We start from the raw sequence: 26,190 nt of genomic DNA, 5'->3' as shown, positions 1-26,190 counted from the left end.
ACAGCATTATCAAAAGAAAGAAGACCTTGTGCACAAACTAATATATATATATATATATATATATATATATGTACACACACACACACACACACATAAACAAAAAAAGACTTTAGAGAGTAATGCTACAGTAACAAGTGTCACAATGTTTGCAATCTGAATCAATGTAAACTCAAGGTTCTGGTTAAAAGTATTGAGAGCAAAGGCATGTGAACCAAGAGGGTTTATAGATCTTCAATTTTCACTTGTATTGTTGAAACAGTTAAAAAATGCTGTCAGAAACTTAATTTCCATTAGAATTGGTAAAAATACATGGCACAAAAATTGATCCATTCCAGCCAAATTACATATGCCAAAAACATATAGTTCTGAAAAAGGATCTCGTGCTTTTCTGACATATATAATGAGTATAGACTCCTTGGGCTTCCAGTCAGATACAGGTATACAGTATACTTTAACTGATGTTTCAATGGCAAACTCTGCCATCTTCATCAGAGATAATGCCTGGGCATGTCTAGTCCAGTGCTATATATACCCCGGTCATCCATCCCTCCTGATTGGTTAGTCCTCATCCAATCTGGTTTCTGCTGTCCCACCTTGCTTACAATTAAATTTCAGTTCTTACTTGGAGCGAGACCTTTGGCAAAGAACAGGAATTTGATTGTAAACACAGTGGGACTGCAGAAACCTGATTAGATGAGGACTAACCGATCAGGAGGGATGGACAATATAGACCACCAGATTAGACATGCCTAGGCATCATCCGTGATGAAGATGGCAGAGTACGTCATCAAAACGTTGGTTAAAATCTATACCTGTACCCATCTCAAAGCCGGAGAAGAGTTTATTCGACACATAATTCTGACAACAATCAGTATAAAAATCTCCCCAAAGCATGGAAAGGAACAAGTGAAGAATCAAGGCTCCGATAAGTAATGGCAACAACGAGCAAGTAAGGGTAATACAACAAAACATTTGTGCCTTTCATGTAGCCAATGAAATATATTTGAAATCTGACTCCTGGTAATGCAAGGATACAGCAGTCAATTTCCATAAAGCCAGCTTCAGCAGCAATGGAAGAAGGAAGGGCAGAAATGTACTCTGTCATTAAGATCATGGTGTTAATTCCACTACTGCTAAAAGCCCATAACCCTTGATCCTCTTGTAGTCCAAGAAGTTTATGCTTGAAAATCTTTAATGACCCTCTGAAGTGGGAAATTTCAATGCTTCACAACCTTTGAGAATAAAATATCCTCCTCATCTAACTCCTGAGGGGATGATCCTTTATCTTATTACTTTGCCTAATGCTTCTATTAGACACAAAATAAACAATAATTGCTTATATTACCTGACATGTCCACACCCCCAAGAGAAAATAATTATTGACTTCTTCCACTGCCACCTAGTGACGAGGTAATATCACTAAACAAATTGGTTTAAAATTTCATTTGTATCACTGAGGCACCTTGAATACCTGCAGAAAAGACAAACTGAAGTATTTTATGGCATTTTTATAATTTCATGTTGAATAATATACCCAAAAGTAAATTATCAAAATGAAGAATGAAAATGCAAATATATCTCTATGTTCAATTGCGTCTATTTTTTTCTGTTACATGATCTGATAGAAGTCGCAAACAGGTCAGAAGACAGACTATATAAAGATGTATAATGGGAGAGTGAAATTTAATTTCAATCTGATCGCATAGTCCAGAATAGTAAAGGACTTCATGAGCAGAACAATGTGCATCTCCATTTGATTTTCTACTTTGTACTGAATTACACGCCTGACCACTTTCAGCTGACCTCTTCCAAAAAAAAAATCACGGGATGACATTATCCGCATAATGTCCCAGGATGACATTGTCCAGGTAGACATATTGTCCTTGCGGTCAAATAGTCAGGCAAAATCACTGCATACATTCACACTTAAAGTACAGCTAGCTGCATGCTGCCGAAAGGAGTTAATTCAGACAACCCCCGTGGTACAGCAGTTCAGGTCATGAAAATTTACCCTTTTGGCATTCACAAATCACTACCAAAATATCACAGACACATTATAAAAATCCACTCATGAAATTCAATGGTAAAAAATACATAAATTAACACATTTATTTTTATCCAACTCGCATATTTTGACCTCTGTGCAGAGGATGCGGCTTTTCATTCCATAAAAATCATGATATGAAGCATGTTCTAGAAATGCCCTCAACTGTAAAACAGAGGTCACCTATGTAACATTGCAGCTCAGGAAGCTGGGAAACAGTTGGGAAGCAAATCAATGTGAAATATAACCAAAGTATTCAGGTTTTGTCCAGTTACAAGATGTACTGTTTCACAAAGTAAGGCACATTGTCTTGGAGATTGCAAACCCTCGACGTTACACAAATAAGAAGTTTGATTAGTACAAGTATGATATTGGCAATAGGGAAGTAATACAGTCGGCCCTCCATATCCGCGAGTTCCGCATCCACGGATTCAACCAACCGCGGATCGGGATCGAAAAAAACCTGAAAGTTCTCTCTCCTGCTTCTTATTCCCTAAACAATACAGTGTAACAGCTATTTACATAGCATTTCCATTGTACAGGTTTCCCCCGCTATCCTAAAGTAGAGGTTTTTGAGCATTCCCAGACCCAAAAAAATAACCGACCAAATCATACCAAATAACACATAAAACCTAAAATAACACTAACATATAGTAAAAGTAGGAATGATATGATAAATACACAGCTTATATAAAGTAGAAATAATGAATGTACAGTGTAGCTTCACTTACCAGAATTGGGAAGACAACCCAGCACACTGGAAGGTTCACGCACTTTTCTATCATATAGTTCTTTGTAAGCACTCAAAACATCCTGCAAATCTGTCCTAAATCTACGTTACCTTTCAAAATTAAAGTCATGCTTTTCTGCAATCATTGCAGCGTTGTCAATCGTAGCGAAAATCTCACACAGTCCAAAGCTATGGCGGCTTGATGCTGAGTGTTTGTTTTGCTAAGAGCAAAACAAACGCTTGACCCTATTTTCGCTTTTCGCCACTCTTCTGCTTGGGGTGCGCACTGCCTCTATAACGGCTTGCTGCAAAACAAACGCTTAACCCTATTTTCACTTTTTGCCACTCTCACTGATTGGGGTGAGCACTGCCTCTATAACGGCTTGCTGCAAAACAAACGCTTGACCCTATTTTCGCTTTTCGCCACTCTTCTGCTTGGGGTTCGCGGAAGAGCTACAATGGTTGCGTCTGTACTGAACATGTACAGACTTTTTTCTTGTCATTATTTCCTAAACAATATGGTATAACAACTATTTACATAGCATTTACATTGTATTAGGTATTATAAGTAATCTAGAGATGATTTAAAGTGTACAGGAGGATGTGCGTAGGTTATATGCAAATACTATGCCATTTTATATAAGGGATTTGTGCATCTGTGAATTTTGGTATCCGTGGGGTGGCCCCGGAACCAAACCCACGCAGATACAGAGGGCTGACTGTAATCTTCATTATTCTGTGGATCATACAGCAGTCATGAACTGGTTACTATGTGACAGTGTTAAATCTGTAATACACGAAGGAAACACAAAACATAATAGCTGTTTCTGCATGTTGGATGGCCTAAAGCCACAGGTAGTAGAGTTGCAGCCCCAACCCGGGTTCAATCTGACCTAGGTGATGCTTGTGTGAAGTTTGAACGTTCTCCTGTGACTGATACTGCCTGGTGTTTGTATGTCGCCTGTGGTTTCCTCCAGGTGTTCTGCTTTCCTTCTACACTCCATAGCCACGTTAGCTGGTTAACCAGCCACTGTGCACGTGAGTTTTGATGTGGGGAACAGGAAAGGAAGAAGGGAGAGTGTCGTTGGGATTGTGAGGAGAAACAAAAACTAAAATGTGCACATGGGTGTATCATGGTCAGTGTAGAATTCTTGCGCTGTATGACTACGTTTAACTAAATGGTGTGTATTATTCGAAGCAATAAGTAGCGCATCAAAACAAGTTCCTAAATACAATTAAATAATGCCCATACCTCTAGATGACCACAGCAAGTCAGATGGTGCTACCGATACTGGTATTATTACCTGACATAGGGAAGAACAAAGAAAGTGTCTGCTCTATATCCAGTAAGTTTTACTTGATAATGCTCCCATTGAAATTGGATTGAATTGACTTTATTTCTTACATTCTTCACATACAGGAGGCGTAAAAATCTTTGTTACATCTCCATCTAAATGTGCCATGTGCAATCATAATAAATTATTGTAGCGGTGTGCTACAAACAGCGCTAAAATTACGACACGGAGTCGGTAACTGCAGTCGAAGGAAAAACTTTATTCGAAAACTTCAGCCTCACTTTTAAGCCTCTGTCAACCGGCCCCCCATGGCGAAGAGGCTCCAAAGCTCTGTGCTCGCAAACCCCCGTAGGCTATCTAATTGTGAGTCGGTTCGCATACGCTAGGAAATGAGCCGCCACATAACCCCCCCCCAGAACCGGCGATACACCCCCCAATGTCCACAGCCTGGGCCAGAACCTGCTTGGGAGGTCGGCCTCTGCGCCGAGGCGCCGGAAACTCGGCCGGTTGCGCCAGGTCCACATGGGCCGGCTTGAGGCGGTCCACCGTGAAAACCTCCTCCTTCCCCCCAACGTCCAGCACGAACGTGGACCCGTTGTTCCGGAGCACCGTAAACGGCCCCTCGTATGGCCGCTGCAGCGGTGGCCGATGCCCGCCCCTTCGTACAAACACAAACTTACAGTTCCGTAGGTCTTTGGGTACGCAGGTCGGGTGCCGCCCATGCTGTGAAGTGGGTATGGGGGCCAGGTTACCGAGCTTCTCGCGAAGTCTGCCCAGGACTGCAGCGGGTTCTTCCTCTTGCCCCCTCGGGGCTGGTAGGAACTCCCCGGGGACGGCCAGGGGCGCGCCGTATACCAACTCGGCCGACGAGGCGTGCAGGTCGTCCTTGGGCGCTGTGCGGATGCCGAGAAGGACCCAGGGAAGCTCGTCCGCCCAGTTGGCTCCTCGCAGGCGGGCCATGAGGGCCGACTTCAGGTGACGGTGGAAACGCTCCACTAGCCCGTTCGACTGTGGGTGGTAGGCAGTGGTGTGGTGCAGCTGAGTCCCCAAAAGGCTGGCCATAGCTGACCACAGGCTGGAGGTGAACTGGGCGCCTCTGTCGGAGGTAATGTGGGCTGGTACACCAAAGCGGGATATCCAGGTGGCGATCAGGGCTCGGGCGCAAGATTCGGAGGTGGTGTCGGTGAGCGGGACCGCCTCTGGCCATCTTGTGAACCGGTCCACGATAGTCAGGAGGTAACGCGCTCCGCGCGACACTGGCAGGGGGCCCACGATATCCACATGAATGTGGTCGAAACGCCGGTGGGCGGGATGGAACTGCTGCGGTGGGGCTTTGGTGTGCCGCTGAACCTTGGCCGTCTGGCAGTGCATGCACGTCCTGGCCCATTCACTGACCTGTTTGCGGAGTCCGTGCCAAACGAACCTGCTGGAAACCATCCGGACAGTTGTCCGGATGGAGGGATGCGCCAAGTTATGAATGGAGTCGAAAACACGTCGCCGCCAGGCTGCGGGGACGACCGGACGGGGCTGGTTGGTGGCGACGTCACAGAGTAGGGTCCTCTCACCTGGGCCCACGGGGAAGTCCTGGAGCTGCAAACCAGAGACTGCAGTCCTGTAACTCGGAATCTCCTCATCTACCTGCTGTGCCTCTGCCAGTGCCTCAAAGTCTACCCCTTGGGAAAGGGCATGAACGGTAGGGCAAGAGAGCGCATCCGCCACGACATTGTCCTTACCCGAGACGTGCCGGACATCCGTTGTGTATTCAGAGATGTAGGACAGGTGGCGTTGCTGGCGGGATGACCAGGGGTCGGATGCTTTCGTAAACGCAAAGGTAAGCGGTTTGTGGTCCGTGAACGCGGTGAAGGGCCGACCTTCTAGGAAGTACCTGAAATGCCGGATTGCCAGGTAGAGCGCCAACAGTTCCCGGTCAAAAGCACTGTACTTGAGCTCGGGTGGCCGCAGGTGTTTGCTGAAAAACGCCAGGGGTTGCCAGCGACCTGCGATGAGCTGCTCCAGCACCCCACCGACTGCCGTGTTTGATGCGTCCACTGTGAGGGCGGTAGGGGTGTCCATTCTGGGATGTACTAGCATTGCGGCGTCAGCCAAAGCTTCCTTCGTTTGAACGAAAGCGGCGGCGGACTCCTCGTCCCAGGTAATGTCCTTGCTCGGACCCGACATCAGGGCGAACAGGGGGCGCATGATCCGGGCAGCTGAAGGGAGGAAGCGGCGGTAGAAATTGACCATACCTACGAATTCCTGAAGGCCTTTGACCGTGGTGGGTCGGGGGAAGTGGCGGACCGCATCTACCTTAGCGGGCAGAGGGGTTGCCCCGTCTTTAGTAATCCTGTGGCCCAGGAAGTCAATGGTATCAAGTCCGAACTGGCATTTGGCAGGGTTGATTGTAAGACCGTACTCACTCAGTCGGGCGCAGAGTTGACGGAGGTGGGACAGATGCTCCTGACGACTGCCGCTGGCTATGAGGATGTCATCCAAATAGATGAACGCGAAGTCCAGGTCCCGTCCCACCGCGTCCATTAACCGCTGGAACGTCTGTGCGGCATTCTTCAGGCCGAACGGCATGCGGAGGAACTCGAAGAGGCCAAACGGGGTGATGAGAGCCGTCTTGGGGACGTCGTCAGGATGCATCGGGATTTGATGGTACCCTCGGACAAGGTCGACCTTGGAGAAGATCCGGGCGCCGTGCAGGTTTGCCGCAAAGTCCTGAATGTGCGGCACAGGGTAGCGGTCCGGTGCGGTAGCCTCGTTCAGCCTGCGGTAGTCGCCGCACGGTCTCCAGCCCCCCGTCGCTTTGGGCACCATGTGCAGGGGGGAAGCCCAGGGGCTGTCGGACCGCCGGATGATCCCCAATTCCTCCATTCTCTGGAACTCCTCCTTCGCCAGTCGGAGCTTGTCCGGGGGAAGCCGCCGAGCACGGGCATGGAGGGGTGGTCCCTGTGTCGGGATGTGGTGCTGTACGCCGTGCCTGGGCATGGCTGCTGTGAACTGCGGTGCCAGAACCGATGGGAACTCCGCCAGGACCCTGGTGAAGTCGTTGTCGGACAGCGTGATGGAGCCGAGGTGAGGGGCTGGCAACTGGGCCGCGCCCAGGGAGAACGTCTGAAAGGTCTCGGCGTGTACCAGTCTCTTCCTGGGCAGGTCAACCAGCAGGCTGTGAGCTCGCAAAAAATCCGCACCCAGAAGCGGTTGGGCTACGGCGGCCAGTGTGAAGTCCCACGTGAACTGGCTGGGGCCGAACTGTAGCTGCACCTGACGGGTGCCATAGGTCCTTACTGTGCTGCCATTCACGGCCCTCAGGGGGGGACCCGGTGCCCTGCTGCGAGTGTCGTAACTTGTCGGAGGTAAAACGCTGACCTCAGCCCCAGTATCGACCAAAAAGCGGCGTCCCGACCTACTATCCCACACATACAGGAGGCTATCCCGATGGCCAGCCGCCGTAGCCATCAGCGGCGGCTGGCCCTGGCGTTTCCCGGGAACTTGCAGGGCGGGCGGCAACGGCGGGCTTCTGCGCCCCACCGCTGGTGGTAGAAGCACCAGTGGTCATTGGGCCGGGGGTTAGTGGGCTCTGCGGCCGGGCCTGGACTGGTTTGCTGCCGGGAGCGTGGCTGGGTGATCTGTGCGATGGACGCCCCGCTCACCTTTTTGGCGTTCCACAGCAAGTCCGCCCGGGCTGCCACCTTCCGGGGGTCACTGAAATCCGCGTCGGACAGCAGCAGGCGTATGTCCTCGGGCAGCTGCTCCAGGAATGCCTGCTCAAACATGAGGCCTGTGTGTCCCTCGGCCAGAGACAACATCTCGTTCATTAAAGCCGATGGAGGTCTGTCGCCCAAGCCATCCAGGTGCAGTAAACGGGCAGCCCGCTCGCGCCGTGAGAGTCCGAAAATCCTGAGGAGCAGGGCTTTGAATTCCGTGTACTTGCCGTCTGCCGGGGGCGACTGTACAAACTCCGCGACCTGGGCAGCTGAGTCCTGGTCGAGGGAGCTCACCACATAGTAGTAGCGGGTGTCTTCTGAGGTGATCCGGCGAACGTGGAATTGGGCTTCGGCTTGCTGGAACCATAGGTCCGGGCGCTGTGTCCAGAAACCCGGCAGTTTCAACGAAACCGCATGAACAGAGGCGGCGTCGGTCATTTCTGGTCCAAAAATCGTTTGGACCGTCGGGGTCACCAATTGTAGCGGTGTGCTACAAACAGCGCTAAAATTACGACACGGAGTCGGTAACTGCAGTCGAAGGAAAAACTTTATTCGAAAACTTCAGCCTCACTTTTAAGCCTCTGTCAACCGGCCCCCCATGGCGAAGAGGCTCCAAAGCTCTGTGCTCGCAAACCCCCGTAGGCTATCTAATTGTGAGTCGGTTCGCATACGCTAGGAAATGAGCCGCCACATTATAATAATTTAACAATATTGAAACAAAACTACATTTCTCATCTTGTCCATTTGATGGTATATTCTCTTACCCAATTATTGACATTAAATCCTGAGGTGCAGAGCATTAGAAAAAAATACTTGAGTTTGTCAATTTTACCACTACGCCACAAAAGAAAGATTATTGGGGTCAATGACTAAATGATTAGTCAAAAATGTGGGTATAAGCGGGGAGTAAGAGATGGGGTTTTAGAGAGAATTTCAAACCTTCTTGCCTCGGGAACTGAAAACCGAACTGCCAGTAAGTAGCCTAGTACGGCAAAAGAAACACAGAAGGCTGGAAGTGGATTATAGAATTCTAAGTATTGGAGAAGGTTACATAGATTGGGAGAGCTGGAACAATGCAGAGTTTGAAAGATATGATTGAGGGTAGTTAATGGATCTGTCAAAATGTAACCATTTCCTAACACATGGTACAATGAGAGAAAACTGACATCAAGAATGATTTGCTTATCTTTATTTCTAATTGTTTTATTTTCTTTGAGCAGTAACTCTCAACCAGTTCACTGCAGAGAAGCAAAGAAATGTTTTAATTATGATCTTATTTGTGAAAACTCAGGTTATGAGGTGAGAAGCAGAGATCATAGAATTTTTAATTTTATAAAGCACTGATAGAATGCACACCATGCAAAGACTTGTAGCAAAACAAACGTTACTATCACCAAATAAATAGAAATTACAGAAGAGTTGGCAGGTTCTAAATATGATCCTTCATTAAATCTTCAATATTAAACCACTTTACATAACACCTAATAAGAAATTGTTAGGGAATTTATTTAACACTCTAAATAATCACAGATGGTAAATTCATGATGCCACTGATACAATTGGTCCATTCTACTGCACTGGATAGGACCAGAATTTGAATTTAATTCAAACTTTATCTCTGACAGCACAAGAGCAACCATCGGAAGATGTAATACAGTAAAACTGTTCTATTAGAGTCGAGTGTGGACGGGTGCACTCAGTTACATTCAGCCTACCACTTACATAACAAAGAAAATAGGAATGCTGCCAACAAGTAATAAATTAGCATAGTGGAAGTTATAACATATATCTGGATCAACATGGGGGTGAATTCTTAGTGTAATCAATGTTTTTTTTCTGTGCTACTTTTTATGCAGGTTCGACATTATAATTTATCAACATGGATTGCAACCAATGGAACAAGTTTTTTTATGGAATTTGCCAGCAATGAAGGATTTACAAAACTCTTTCAATATATCCAGGGCAAAAATGAAGAAGGTATGAACAGCTAAACATAACAATCAAGATTACCACCAAATCACACACTTTAAAACTAAACATTTCCTCTCACCAAAAATTTAAAATCCATTGCTTATCTAAAAATCTAAAGACTTGGGTTTGAATCTGATCTAGGTGTTCTCTGCTCAGACTTTGCACATTCTCCCTGTAACCACATGGGTATTCCCGAGGAGTGTTCTCTCACATATTAAACACATGCTAGTGGATTAAATACTACTATAAAATAACCTGTAGAGTAGGTATGTAGCAAAAGAAATTAAGGTAAGAATTATGACATGAAAGAAAGGATGAACTATAAGAATACAGGGAATTATGGGGGATGGAATGAAAATAATGGAATTGCTCTCTGAAATGCTACTATGGAACCAATGGGTTAAACAGCCTCCTCCTATGAAACAAGTAACATCTCAGCATTTACTCCAATTTCCAATTATTCAGCTTTGGTAGAGAAACTGGGAGTATAATGCCCCTTTCCCAAGGAAAATGTAACTACTACTCAGGTCATTTTTAGTCTTCCTAGCATCAGTTTCAGAGAAGATAAAAGATGAGACAAGATTGCCAGTTATTCATCCTCCCAGCCTCGAAGCATGCACGGCACAATAGGAATCGAGCAAGCAGAAGTCACAACATTGCTAAAAATAATCAAACCTTTTTTCTAATGTTTGCACATGTGATACTCATTAAAATCTTTTCTCAATTACTTCAAAAGGCTGTGCCAAGATTCTGCAAACATTAAACAGGTTAGTGTGAAGGTTCATATTTAAGGAATAGAGGAAGGTAAAGAATCAAGGGAGTAGAGGGAAAGGAATATAAGATCACAGACTTGAAACATTAACAATTTTTCTGTTTGCTGATGCTGCCTGACCTGCTGAGTATTTCTGGCATTCTCTCCTATATTTCAGATTTGTAACATTAATAGTATTTTGTAAATATATAATGAAGCCAGGGCCAAGAACAGTTTGAGAAACAGAAAGAAACATTTCACAACTGACTGCAATTAAAGTTTAAAAATAAACAGAGTTTGTGTACGAGATCATAGAGACAAGTAGTGATAGCAATCTTACATTTAGGAGATGCATAAGGTTAGGAAGAATGGTGTAATGATCTTGGGGAACACAACAGTCATTAAGAATATGTAATCACCAGCATATTAACAACATGATATGTGAAGGGAGAAAGGCCTGTTTTAAGCCTTATTGTTGAAGTGGGAGTGGAAGAGCAAGATGAAAGTAAGTAGCCTTTATGATAAGACCTTGATAGACTGGATGTGGAGAGAATGTTTCTGATGGACCAGAGGACACAACCACAGGATAGAGGGGCATCCTTTTAGAATGGAGATGAGGAGGAATTTAAGTCAGAGAGTGGTGAATCTGTGGAATTTGTTGCCACAGGCAACTGTGGAGGCCAAGGGATATGGGGAGAAGGCAGGAGACTGGGGCCGAGGGAAAATGGATCCCCTCCCCCCTTTATCTTTCCTCTGATTGGTTCTCCACCTGTCGCCTCTAGCCCTTCCCCCTCCCCTATCTCTATTACTGGGCTTCGGCCCTCTCTTCCCCCCCCCCCATTCCTGATGAAGGGTCTTGGCCCGAAACGTTGGCTACTCTTTTCTCACAGATGCTGCCTGACCTGCTGAGTTCTTCCAGCATCGTGTACGTATTCTTTGATCCACAGCATCTGCAGTTGTATTTTTGTTTTTTGCAGACAATATAACCAGTTACAAAAAAAAAGAGGAAGTGATATTCAAATATGGTAACTTCAGTAACCCTGAAGCTCATGCATGGAAATATATAAAAGTAACAACACAGAACACATTAAACCCAACTAGTTGTGCCAACGTGCATCTTTACAAGTGGGTCAAATTGTTCTGTTCACGTTTTCATGTTGTCATTGCCTTAAATTTTTTATCTGGACTTCCATACAAAACATACTGTGATTACAATACCAGAAAATGTAACCTGTGACTTTGATAGGGGATATTATGGTGCTGTGGGCCAAAGGCAGTGGATAATGACTCAGTACACGGGTAGCCTATCAAAATGGAGCAATACCTCCTAGGATGCAAGCTCAACAATGGTAAACTTTTAAGAGTAAGGTTAGAATAGTGGCAGATGGGAGGGAACTTGTTAGGCTATTAAATAGCATGGAACTAAATCTATAAATGCACTCTGAAAAGACTTCTGAAGAGACTATTAAAACAGCAAAGAAAAAGTAGAGTCAGAGAGATTCAGGAAAGGTTGCAGAATTGCCAGTAAAGATAGCAGCAAATGTAGGGCTTGGAAAGTTTCCAGGGCACAAGCCTGGGCAAGATTTTTTTTAATATATGGAAGACCGGCAGTTGCCCAAGCTGCAAGTCTCCCCTCTCCATGCCACCGATGTTGTCCAAGGGAAGGGCATTAGGACCCATACAGCTTGGCACCAGTGTCGTCGCAGAGCAATGTGTGGTTAAGTGCCTTGCTCAAGGACACACACGCAGCCTCAGCCAAGGCTCGAACTAGCGACCTTCAGATCACTAGACAAACATCTTATCCACTTGGCCTTGCGCCAACACATAGCAGCAAATAATGAAACCATGATGCAGAACTGTAAACCTATAGGGCAGAGGCTGGAGTATTAAAAATTGGAAAAGAGTATTAAATAAAAATTAGTTACTGAAAATACAGGGATAACAAATTGGGTTGGTGTTTTATAAACATAAAATTAAAATACCCTCGTTGGCCACTTTATTAAGTACCTCTTGTACCTAATAAAGTTGCCACTGAGTGTATGATCAAGGTCTGCTGCTATAGCCCATCCACTTCATGGTTCAACATGTCGTGCATTCATAGATGCTCTTCTGCATATCACTGTTATAACATGCAGTTATTTGAGTTACTGTTGACTCCTGGCAGCTTAATTCAGTCAGGCCACTCTCCACTGACCACTCTCATTAATAAGGTGCTTTCGCCCACAGAACTGCTGGGCATTGGGTGTTTCTTTTAGCTTTTTGTACCATTCTCTATAAAACCTAGACTAGAGACCAGTGTGCATGAAAATCCCAGATCAACAGTTTCTCAAGCCACCCCCTCTGACACCAAAAATAATTTTACAGTCAGAGTCACTTAGATCATAATTCTTCCTCACTTTGATATTTGGTCTGAACAACAACTGAGCCTCTTGACAATGTCTGCAAGCTTTTATGCATTGAGTTGCTACCACATTATTGGCTGATGAGATACTTGCATTAATGAGTAGGTGTTCAGATATACCTAATAAACTGGTCACTGAGCGTAAAGCATTGAAAATTATTTATCTTATTAGATTAATAAAAAGAAGAGAAAGTGAAATGTTAGAACATTTAATTTCAATCTATCAATCTTAGGAAGACTTCATTTTATTGTACGGTCAGTGTTCGAGGAAACAAATCTAACTGGTCATCTAATAGAAATATACAGCCTTTTGTAGGGAAATCAATCTGTCAGAGAAATTGGTCTTTTTCTTAGGGAAAGTGGATCGATGTGTGATTGAAGTGTCTAAACAGGAACCCTGTGGAACAGTGACCATAGCTCGGTAAATTCAAGACAGTCATGGAAAAAGATAAAGTTGGTCCTCTAGTCAGGGCTCTAAATTGGGAAAGGTGGATTTCAATAAAGTAAAAGAGGACTAGGGAGAGGTAAATTGGGAGGTGAAAGCCCCATCTGATAAATGGCAAACACGAGGAAATCTGCAGATGCTGGAAATTAAAACAACAACACACACAAAATTCTGGTAGAACATAGCAGGCTGGGCGAAGCCTATAGGGAGAAGCGTTGTTGACGTTTCGGGCCGAGACCCTTCGTCAGGACTAACCGAAAGGAAGGATAGTAAGAGATTTGAAAGTAGAGGGGGGAGGGGGGAATGCAAAATGATAGGAGTAGACCGGAGGGGGTGGGATGAAGCTAAGAACTGGAAAGGTGATTGGCGAAAGTGATACAGAGCTGGAGAAGGGAAAGGATCATGGGACGGGAGGCCTCAGGAGAAAGAAAGGACCGGGGTGGGGGGAGCACCAGAGGGAGATGGAGAACAGGCAAACAACTAAATACGTCAGGGATGGGGTAAGAAGGGGCGGAGGGGCATTAACGGAAGTTAGAGAAGTCGATGTTATCTGATAAATGGGAAGTGTTTTAAAGTGAGTTGGTGAGACAGTCAGCATGTAATAGTAAAAAGCAAAATGGTAAATTCATGAAACCTTGGTTAACAAAATATATTGAAGGCTTGTTCATATCATGAAAGTAATGCAGAAACATTTAGAACCAAACAGAAACCTGCCTGGCCAAACAAACTGTGTCACCATTGTAGTAGGGGCTCACATACACCAGACTAGACTGAGGGTGAAACTTACAGAAAAAGCAAAAGTAGGACACATACAAAGAGCACATACAAAGATAAAAATGTGGACAGCACAGAAAAGAGGAAAAGATAAAAAGTCAGTTGCAGTTTCAAAGATGGCACTAATCTGCATGTTGTTGGTGAAAAATCTGATAATGATGAGAGTAACACAAGTAGCCTTGACATTTACAATGGAGAAACTAACTTTTGACAAGCAATATGGCTTACACCAGAAGTGAAAGAAAAAAAATTAAAATTGAATTGGGCACTAGCTTTGCTGTTTCAGTCATTCCAAAAAATGACTTTGAATGGCATTTCAAAGATACTGAACTGATGCCTTCAGATATCCAACTCAGAACTTATACTGGAGAAAAGGTAAGCTCTGTGGGAATGACATTCGTAACAGTGAAAGACTGCAACCAATAAGCCACTTTGGGTTTGTATGTGATAAGAACAGGAGGGTCAACATTATGGAGTCATATTTAGCTAAAATAACTGCAACTTGATTGGAAATCCATCCACCATTTGCACGCCACATCCTCTTCAAGAGAGTCAACTGAAAGTGAATTAAGAAAAGTACTGGGTGATGCCACAGCAGTGTTCAGGGATGGCATTGGAAAACTGAAATATATCAAGAATAAAATGCCTCTCTCAAGTTTTACAAAGCTCATCTGGTTCCATACACTATCCATGATAGACTAGCCAGTGAGCTAGATTGTATGGATGGCGAAGGAATTCTTTCCAAGGTTGAGTGAAGCGCATGGGCAATGCCAGTCATCCCAGCGGCCAAAAAGAATTGTTCTGTCAGGATCTGTGGTGATTTTAAGGTCACCATCACCCTAATACTGAAAGCAGATCAACACCCTCTGCCCAGGATAGGGGATGTCTTTGCAAACCTTTCTGGAGGGAAACACTTCAAGAAATGTGCTTAGCTGAGGCCTACCTACAGATGGAGATGGAAGAAGAGTTCAAAGTGTTCCTTAAGATAAACGCTCACAAAGGGCTTTATCATGATAATAGGCTTAATTTTGGAGTAGCATCTGCACTTGCACTCTGGCAGAAAGCTATGGACCTCGTGCTGCAAGGCTGTCCAGGCAATCAGTGTTACCTGCATGACATTATTTTTACCCAGGATGACAAGGAACATCTCCAAAATCTCAAGACAATGTTAAAAATTTAGGAGATTGTGGGTTTAGAGCAAAATGCAACAATCTTTAAACCAAGCATCACTTACCATGGTCACACTATTGACGCACAAGTATGCTGAGATAATTCAAGCAGTGCTGGATGTCCCAAGGGCAAAGGACATGTCACAGTTGTGGTAATTTTTAGGATTTGTCAATTAGTATTAAAGGTTCCTGCCAAACCAAGCTACTGTGTCTCCTTGAACTCAATACTACTGATCAGGAAGAAATATCAATGGACAAAGCAGTGTGAAATAGCTTACCAAAAGGCAAAGGAAATAGCGATGTTAGACACTGTGCTCACACATTATGATCCACCTCATCCGGTGAAGTTAGCCATGCGCTGTTCAGGATGCCAACACAACCAGAACAAAAGTGGCCACAGCTGTCAGAACCACTACCTGCAGTCCCAGAGTCAACTCCTACAACCACCAATGAAGAGGTCTCCAGGACCTGAGTCTGCTTCACAGCCCTGTCTCAGCTGCCAAGCAAATTGATCCACTTTCCAGGAATATATATATATAAGTTGAGATACATTCTGTAAAACTAAGCAGGGAGAGGTGTTATGTACTTAAGCCTGGTAGTAAACAGTCTTCTCAAACACTTGAAAAATACCTTAAGTTAGGGGACTGGGTTTTGTATATGAAATTTCAAGGACTATAATCCAAACCATTGATGGAATACAAAAATACTTTGAATTAAGTCTCAATCAGGGTAAGAGAATTGGGCTGCAACAAAATGCAAAAGTTAGGTAGACAGAGGACATTGTGGCTGCTGAAGATATTAAACATCTAGCAATTGAAAGGTATGGTCAGTGGGTAAGCAGCACTGTGACTACAGCACTGGACAAGCATTACAATGCTGGACTATTGAGATAGGAGTTTGAATCCTAGCATGGCAACCGGGTAATCATCAGGCAATTTGAGTAATTACATAAAACAGGATTAATAAAATTATAAAGTTAGTATCAATAATAGAAGAAGAAGAGGAATGCCCTTAACTCCTGGTGGAATCATCGGGGTGCCATCACAACAAGCTTTTTGCATCAATTTTTTTGGTGATTACTCATCATGTGGCATTCCTGTAGCATTCTCCAGTTTTGTTTTAACGAGGTCGAGTTGCTCGACGCTCAACCCAGCATGGATGGAAAGTGTGCAAGGGAGCTGGCTGGATTCAAACTCAGAACCTTTCGCTCCAGAGACCAGCACTACGCCACCAGCCGGCCAGTATCAATAATGACGAGCAGGAACTCATTGGATTGATGTAAAAACAGTCCAGTTCACTTCCCTTGAGGAAGATAATTTACCATTCTTACCTGGCCTGGCCTATATGACCGGAAAACTGAAATAATGTTATTGACTTGTAAAAATATTCTAAAATAACGTTGCAAGTTTATTTGCCCAGGAACAATTATGGATGAGCAAGTAACATGGGTTTTGCCTCTAGTATCTGCATCACATAAACTATGTTAAATTCATAATATATCAGGACCATTACTAACAAAGTCCTGCTGAAGGGTCTAGGCCCAAAACGTCAACTGTACTCTTTTCCACAGATGCTGCCTGGCCTTCTGAGTTTCTCCAGCATTTTATGTGTGTTGTCAGGAACATTACTGCCTGATTTAACTTTATGTTCCATTCTATTTATCTCAGTTGTGCTTTGGATCATAAGGTGTGCAGCAGACAGTCAGTTGTTAACACAGTACTGTATAAAGTTTCTTGTCTGCAACTGTATCTTCAGCATTCATATTACCCATCCAGGAACTCTCCCAATGTTCTGTCAAGCAGAGATCGGGATAGATCCCACGGATATCCAGTATGAAAAAAATAGTAACAGAATTATTTAAACCCAGGCAAGAAAATTAACATGGCAGCTCTTGTTCTGCTTCAGATACCTGAAAGTGAAAGAATAATGGAAATGAAGAATTACATTGTCCACTTCCTGTTGCCAGTGGCTTATCAAGAAAACCCTCCGACACCCATTGACCCTGATGTGAGTAACTAGCTAGTCCAAATTTCATATAAAAATACAGTTTGGACATAAGTTATGTTTGCTGCATCTTTTTAACCTTTGCCTTTTTTACAAAATATTACTCAGCACTGAAAGGTGAGGTACCAATATACTCTGAAGTTGAATGAATATCACTCTTCATGTGGCTGTCACATTATATACACATGGCTTGTGTGAAACCACCTCTATTTTGCAAACAAGATTTTGAAATGGGGCCAACAGACAAAAAAATACATCTGCCTAACATATTTTAGCAATTTCATCCATCTTCAGGGGTATGAAAATCAATTAACCCAAAGCACCATCAATTTCTGATTTATTTCTTAATTAGTCACTAAAGTTTCATAAATCAGCACCTACTGCATCACAGAATGACAGCAAACTATTTGCTTAATAAGTTATTACTGAATTGTCACAGCTACAATACATCTATCCAGGCACTAAAGCTGTTTGTGTAACCTTAAAACAAACTAGTTTCGAGCATAGTCAATCTCTTTTTAATTATTCTGGCAATTGGTTTATTATTGTCACACACACTGAGGTGAAATGAAAAGCTTTAGGTGGAATCTTAATACTATTTCAAACTTGTAAATTTTCTTATCTTAATACTTCCGAAAGGACAGATTTTATTCACTCCCGAATGCTGGCAGTACTGCTTGGGAATGTACAGGAGTAACAAAAGAGACAAGCTTTACCCTTGATGCTTTTTGTGGAGAGGGCATACAGGAGCAAGATAAATTGACTGCTTAAGTGGTGTTGCAACAACAGTCTTGTACTCAACATCAGTGCTGGATTAGACACTCAAAACCAGAACCTGCAATTTTGTGGTGTAGAATATGAAGAAAATAATGAATATTTAAGATAGGAATTCTTCTTAGCACATTAAATAATTGATCCTGATCAAATTAAATTTCTAATTTCTACTTGGTGATGTCTAATTTAATTTTATACCAACAGGTTTATTTCATTGAGTTCCCAGAGATGTATGTTTTTGTGAAATTCTTTGGGGGTTCGTTACTGACATGGAATTCAAATTCTATTCCTCGAGACTGAAAGCAGAACTGAGTAAAGCTGACCAGAGTTTTATCTCTGATTATTATTATGTCTCTGGATACAACAGATAAAAATATTATGCAAATTATCAGATTTGATATATAACTGGATAATGAAATGAATAGAAATCCATATCTGATAAGACACTTTCAGTCCTCTGTAGTTAGTTCAAAGATGTGAAAGGGTAGATAACAAGCATTCTTTAACTCTACCTGGCCACCATTTTTGCAACACCAATGGAGAGCTGGGTGCAGGACAACTGTCTACATCAGATGCAAGTCAATGGTAAGTGAGTAAGATCCAAAGAAAATAAAGAAAACATTTCTAAAAGCTTTTTAATATGTCACAAACAACAGTGGTGATAAAGTGTTCCCCCAAAATGTAACAATAGATGTGTATCAATAATTCCCCATATCATGAGATTGTAAGCCTTGGTTATTCCAACAGCAAAGGAAGTAAAGCAAAAGCAAAATACTGTAATCCCCACATGAACAAAATGAAAATTGTTCTGTGAATACCTTTAATAGTGGCTAGCTGTAAGGACAGAATACTCCCAGCTTCATTGTTTTTGTTTTGTTTTCTCACATCAGCTCAGAAGAGGTGGAAGTTGAAGAAAAAGATTGGGGGTAATGTTTCATTCTGTAATATGCATTACGAGGATTAATAAAAATAGATTCTATTCAAATGACATTTTAAATTCTTTTCCATGTAGGCCCAAGATGTTGGTTGGTCAGCACACTGAAGTGTGGTATGTTGCAGAAGGAACTCCAGAGTGTTCAACTTTAGTCCCTGAACTCTCCACATAGGACCCACTTGAAGAACTTTTCTTATGATTTTTAAAAATCTGGTGTAACACATTGTATTTGTATTCATAGCTTGTGGTTTCATAGACAGGAACCTGTCATTATTATCTGTCTGGATTGACAAACATATCTGATGACATTCTCCTCTATCGCTCAAAAAAGACATTACTTTCAGCTTTTGAAACATTGAGACTTGATTAGCAAAGGTCATGAATTTTTTCTCTTGAAACGAAGTTTCTGCAAGAGAGATTTTTTTGCATTCTATTAATTGCTGGTATTTAATTACAAGAGATAAAAAGAATGTAGTTCTTTCCAGGGTTGTTTTTTTTCCCCTCTGTTCTTTGCACATTCAGTATGTTAGCGCTCAACACTTAAAATGCTGGCAAAATAATCTGTTACCAAGCACTTCAACACACACACACAATTGACCAATAATACAATTCCATCTGCAACTTGGGTTATTGACTTTGTTTTTTTAAAAAAAAGTTGCCGATCCAGTATCAGAATAAATATTATGACTATCTAACTGAAAAGCTCTATATCATTTGCTATGTTAATCCATGGCCTCCTCTACTGCCACAATGCCACACTCCGGTTGGAGGAACAACACCTTATATTCTGTCTGGGTAGCCTCCAACCTGATGGCATGAACACCAATTTCTTGGACTTCCTGTAATCCCCTCCCTCCATTCCCTATTCCTGTTAACCTCTCCCATCTTAGCTCCTTACCTGCCCATCACCTCCCTCTGGTGCTCCTCACCCTTCCCTTTCTTTCATAGACTCCTCTCCTACCAGTCTCCCTTTTCTCCAGCCTTTTATCTCTTTCACCAAACAACTTCCCAGCTCTTTACTTCAACCCCTCCCCCTCTCCTGGTTTCACCTATCACTTTGTACCTCTTCTTCCCCTCACCCTATCTTCTTACTCTGACTTCTCATCTTCCTCTCCAGTCCTGATATGTGTGTTATTTTGGATTTCCAGCATTTGCAGATTTTCTCGTGTTTGTGATACATTTTGTTGATTTAGCTTCTGAGAAGTAATCCTGAGGTTGAATAACTTGCTGTTTTTCCTCAATCTCCCACTACTTAATCAACACAACAAGTTAGCAGTGGTGACAAAACTGCCCTGGGGATATCCTAAAATAAAAATTGGGTATTCTGGTATTCAATATTGAACATAATTATACCATTATTCTTGCCTTATCAGCATTAAATCACAATGCTTGCCACTAGACCATGTAATTATTCAACAAATTTCAACCTTCACTGTAGCCTCTTCAAAATGCTGTTATATTGTATATCTGATTATTGAAATCGCTAGGCAATTAATTTTAGCTTATCACCTGTCCTTTCTAACTAAGCTACACACAAAAAATGCTGGAAGAATGCAGCAGGTCAGGCAGCATCAATGGAAATTAATAAGCTTTCAACGTCTGGGCCAAGACCCTTCTTCAGGACTGAGAAGGAAGGGGGAAGACAACAGAATAAAAAGGTAGAGGGAGGAGGCTAGCTGGAAGATGCTAGGTGAAGCCAGCTGGGTGGGAAAGGTCAAGGACTTGAGAAGAAGGAATCTTATAGGAGAGGAGAGTGGACCATATGGGAAAGGGAAGGTGGAAGGGACCAAGGGGGAAGTGATAATTAGGTGAGAAGAAGTGACAGGTCAGTGGGGAATAGAGGAGGGGTGGGAATGTTTTTACTGGAAGGAGTAATCAATATTCATTCCATCAGGTTGGAGGCTACCCAGATGGAATACAAGGTGTTGCTTCTCCACCCTAGGGGTGGCCTAATCTTGGCACAAGAGGAGGCTATGGACTGACATGTCAAAATGTGAATGGGAATCAAAATTAAAATGTTTGACCGCTAGGAGGTTCCACTTGCGGTCGATGGAGCCGAAGTGTTCGACGAAACAGTCCCTCAAGTTACATTGGGTCTCACCAACCCCACTCTGACCTTTCACTTCTTCTCACCTTACCCCAGGTCCCCTTCTCCTTCCTTTTCTCCTATGGTTCACTCTCCTTTCCTATCAGATTCATTCTTCTCCAGCCCTTGATCTTTCCCACCCAGCTGGTTTGACCTACTGCCTTCTAGCTAGCCTCCTTCTCCACTGCCCACTTTTTTTTATTCTGGCACTTTTCCCTCTTCCTTCTCAATCCTGAAAAAGGGTCTTGACCCGAAACATTCCATTGTTTATTCATTTCCACGCTGCCTGACCTGATGAGTTCCTCCAGCATTTTGTGTGTATTGCTTTGGATTTCCAGCATCTCCAGACTTTCTCATGTTTATGATTTGTAACTAAGTTTAAAGCCTTATTTTTTTAATTGATTATGGATGTACTGAGGGAAAAACTGCAAGTTATTTTTCAGTTCTGCCTCAGTATGGGTCTGATTTTCTATATTTCTAAATATGGAATGTAATTAATGTATCCAAATATATAGTTAATCTTATTTGAATAAATTAGCTACTTGCATGTACATCATGTAATACATATTTCTGTAACAGAATTTTCATTAGTTCTTCCTGTTAATATAAAGTGGTATTGTAATGAAAATATATTTCCACGTCGGACTGTTTAATCTACTGTCACACAGACCTTGATGATAAAGCAACTGAGTGGGGGTAATGGGGGAAATGTCAAGGCAAATTTATTTTATTTGCTGTCAGCATAAACTTTCACTTATTGTGAGTGCATGTCAGGACATCTCATGTCAAGCTGCTCTTTATTGATTACAGGTCATCATTCAACACAATCATATTATTGACTACAGCTCATTATTCAAAAGAATCATACCTTCAGTTCTAATCAAAAGGTCCAATACCCAGGCCTCTACACTTCTCTCTGCAATCAGAACCTTGACTTACTCACTGGGAGACCATAGTCTGTGCTGATCAGAAATAACATCTCTTCCTCACTGATAAACAAAAGCGGTACAGCTCAAGGATCTGTGCTTAGACCACTGCTCTACTCTCTCTACACCCATGGCTCAAACACCATCTATAAGTTTGCCAACAACACAAACTTCTTGTATGTTTCAGCTTGATTTGACCCAGATTCCCTCGATGACTACCAGGTTTGCTGGAAAATTTATTAAAATATTGTGTATCATATAAAAAGTAAAATCAAAATATTTGGGGGTATTAATAACAGTAACATCCAATATTCAAAAAATCTGCTTGACTATCAAAGTCCTGACGGTGCCAGATTACCAGAGTTTTACTTTAACTGGAATGTGTCTTGCGGATAGTGCACACTGCACCCACCTTATGCCACAGATAGAAGGATTGAATGCTTGGGGTGATTATTGGGATAACATACAGGCAGGGTGTTGCTGGAACTGCATTCATCCAAGCAAGTGGAGGCTATTTCATCATAATCCCGATATGTGTCTTCAGATATTGGAAATGCTTGGTGATGTCAGAAATGGACTCACTTGCTGAGTTTCCAATTTGTTTTTACAGCTGCAGTATTTACGTAACTGATCCTGTTATAAGATAATGAATTCCAAGAATATTGATGATGGGATCATAGCCACGACAGTGCCAATAAATGTCAAGGACAGGAGGTTGAATTTTTTTTTGTTGGAGCTATTACTGGCACTCTGTGGCGTAAGCAATATTTGCCAATTATCAATCTATTGTATTACTTAATGTTGTCTCGGTCTTGTCATAGACACATATGATCTGCTTTATTTGCTTTAGATGTGCAGATGGGATTTGTGCAATCTTCAACAAACATCCCTACCTTGCCACTTTCAAATGTTTTCCCCAAGTGTTATTCAACATGGAGAGAGGAGTTCTGGATCACCAGCTTATGAAGAATGATAGGTGATAGAAACACATGGGGGCCACTAAGATTACAAGCATATGCTTTACCACTTTTTTTTATGGCTTCAGATTTGACTACTGGAGATCATCATTTGCCAGAATTGTAAACAATTAACATAACATTAATAATCAGTAAGATTGTTGTAAGATATACATTGTAGACTCATTTCTACACGACTTCCAAAGAGTTGCTAAACTCATGAGAATTACAGCAAGTGGTAATTCTTACTGTAACTCACAACAAGAATTACAGTTATATTAACAGGCTGAACGTTCCACACCTTTCTGCCCAGCTTTTCAAAAACAGTTATCAATCATCCTCACTTTATGTGGACAGTACATGATATTCCTACTCAAGTTGTGCTGCTAGTCAAGACCTAAAAAGGACTATGATATTCAATCAATCTCAAAATAACCATGAACCATTGTGAGTTACTGAGCCTTTCAAAAGGTAATCATATAGTCACAATAACTTGCAGGGAAAAGAGGAAATAAATAAGAGAACGAAAATCAACAGACTTCTGCAACAGGTAACATAAGCTTATCAGAATCAGGTTTATTATTACTGTCTTATTTGACACAAAATTTGTTGTTTTGCAACACTAGTACAATGTAAGGACATAAAATTACTATAACTTACAAAATAAATATTGCAAATTAATGAATAATGAAGTAGTGTTCATCAACTGTTCTGAAATCTGACAGTAGAAGAAGCTGTTCCTGAAAAGTTGAGTGAGAGTCTTCAGGCTCCTGTACCTTCACCCTGATGATGTAATGAGAGGAGGGTGTCCCCCAGGTGGTGAGGTAAAGGTCCTTAGTAATGGATGCCACCTGCTTGAGGCACCACCTCTTGAAAATATCCTCAATGGTAGGAAGAGTTGTGCCTGTGATGAAGCTGGCTGGGTCTACAACCCTTTGCCTCCTTTTTTGATCCTGTGCATTGGAGGCTTCATACCAGACTGTGGTGCAACCAGTCAGAATTCTCTCCACCACACACCTATGGAAATTTACAAGTGCCTTTGGTGACATACCAAAGCTCCTCAAGCTCCTAATGAAGCAGAGCCTCGGGCATGCTTTCTTTTGACTGCATCAATGTTAGCCCAAGACAAGATCCTCAGAGATGTTGACAAGCAGGAACTACTCACCCTTTCCACCACTGACCCCTCAATGAGGACTGGTGTGTGTTCTCCCAACCCCCTTCCTGAAGTCCACAATCAATTCCTTGGTCTTGCTGACATTGAGTACAAGATTGCTATTGTGCCACAATCCAATCAGCTGATCCATCTCCCCCCTGCAGGCCTCTTAAGATTTAACCAACAATAGCGGTGTTAGCCGCAAATTTATCTGTCTTAACGATTTTCCTCTCTAGAAATATACACTACTTCTGAGCCTACAAGTTAATGAATAACATTTTTTTATGCTTCACTTTGGCAAGTGTTGACACTTGACAGGGAAAATGAAATATTGTAGATTATGAAATATTGCAATGAAGACAGAAAATACTGGAAAGGTCCAGATTCATGGAGAAAGAAGAGCTTAAATTTCAGCTCCCTGACCTTTCTTCCCATCTAATGCAGTTTGTGTATTTCCAGTATTTTCTGCTTTGATTTGAAAAACAAATGCACATCCTTGTGGTTAAGAGTCATGTAGTTAAATAATTAATCAATCCTTAATGAATTAGTTAACTGCAGATTTCCAACAGCATCAGCATTTGATATAACCATATAACAATTACAGCTGGGAAACAGGCCATCTCGGCCCTTCTAGTCCGTGCCAAACGCTTACTCTCACCTAGTCCCACTGACCTTCACTCAGCCCATAACCCTCCATTCCTTTCCTGTCCATATACCTATCCAATTTTACTTTAAATGACAATACCGAACCTGCCTCTACTACTTCTACTGGAAGCACATTCCACACACCTACCACTCTGAGTAAAGAAATTCCCCGTCGTGTTACCGTCAAACTTTTGCCCCCTCACTCTCAACTCATGTCCTCGTTTGAATCTCCCCTACTCTCAATGGAAAAAGACTATCCACATCAACTCTATCTATCCCCCTCATAATTTTAAAAGCCTCTATCAAGTCCCCCCTCAACCTTCTACACTCCAAAGAATAAAGACCTAACTTGTTCAATCTTTCCCTGTAATTTAGGTGCTGAAACCCAGGTAACATTCTAGTAAATCTTCTTTGTACTCTCTCTATTTTGTTGACATCTTTCCTGTAATTCGGTGACTAGAACTGTACACAATACTCCAAATCTCAATGATCTCAATAATCTCAATAAATTTGAGTTATTAGGTTGAAAAATCAAATGAAAAAATGCATTTCTGACACATAAAACACAAGCTCACTACTGAACTTATATTTCCAAGCACTGATCCATTAACCCACCTCCTCCCCCAACCACTCCCCAACCTTGCTTGCTATTTACAGCCAGGCAGCATATACAACACTGAAGATTGTTGTAACACAAATGTACCCCATAAGGCCCTCAGACTAACAATAGTTGGTATGGTACCTGGACTACTGAGCGTTTCTAGTATTTACAGGTTTTGTTTCTTTAAAACAACACCGATCAGCCCCCACCCCACCCAAAAGTTGCGGTAGTTCTTATTCTCAACATGCAAATATTGAAAAATACATCGACTTCTACGACTTCCAAAAGGGAGAAAGGCATAATAGCAATTTCTTAAATCGAGTGTGCACCCACTTTGCAAGTAGTTTTTTCTAACTAATGATCTGGCCGGGGGTAAAACAATCTGGCCCGCTAAACTTAAAGAAGAGAAACCCCGTTTTTTTTTTAATAGGGATTAATACCTGATGTTCATGCTTTGGTTGTGGGTGAGTTGATGCAGGAAAGCCCCATGATTAGTTCAGTTCTCACTCCATAGATGTGCGCAAGACAGTCCAAGGGAGAGTACGGCAGTGCCGGAGGGGCGTCCTGTGTGGCGACGAACCACCGTGAAACCGATAATCTGGCCGTTTTCTCAAGTGTACCTTGGAGATGTCAAAGTTTTCCCAGTGTCCTCGAGTGTACATTCATCCCTGATGATCAAACGGAACTCTAAATATAATGAGCCGTTTCACGAACTGTGGGATCTTGCTGTGTGTGTTTTGGTGGGGGAGCATGTCAGGGGCTTTTCTTCGAGTGTCATTCGACGGGTGCCCGGCCCCGGCGTGTAGCTGAGCCGCGATCCG

General features: G+C 42.6%; 1 protein-coding gene across 1 annotated transcript; it reads left to right on the top strand.

The window, feature by feature from the left end:
• Positions 1-765: 765 nt before the first annotated feature.
• On the top strand, positions 766-20,663 carry LOC132405924 (heme-binding protein 2-like). Its single transcript, XM_059990905.1, is given in 8 exon segments — positions 766-929; positions 9,000-9,078; positions 9,636-9,756; positions 17,158-17,297; positions 18,273-18,342; positions 18,345-18,432; positions 18,956-18,994; positions 19,081-20,663. Coding segments are annotated over 8 exon segments (795 nt in total). The 3' UTR covers positions 19,175-20,663.
• Positions 20,664-26,190: the final 5,527 nt, after the last annotated feature.

This window comes from Hypanus sabinus, chromosome 16, assembly GCF_030144855.1.
Source record: "Hypanus sabinus isolate sHypSab1 chromosome 16, sHypSab1.hap1, whole genome shotgun sequence".
NCBI classification, from domain to species: Eukaryota; Metazoa; Chordata; class Chondrichthyes; order Myliobatiformes; family Dasyatidae; genus Hypanus; species Hypanus sabinus.
Note: the sequence above shows the minus strand (reverse complement) of the source record. Positions and strands in the feature narration are given on the sequence as shown.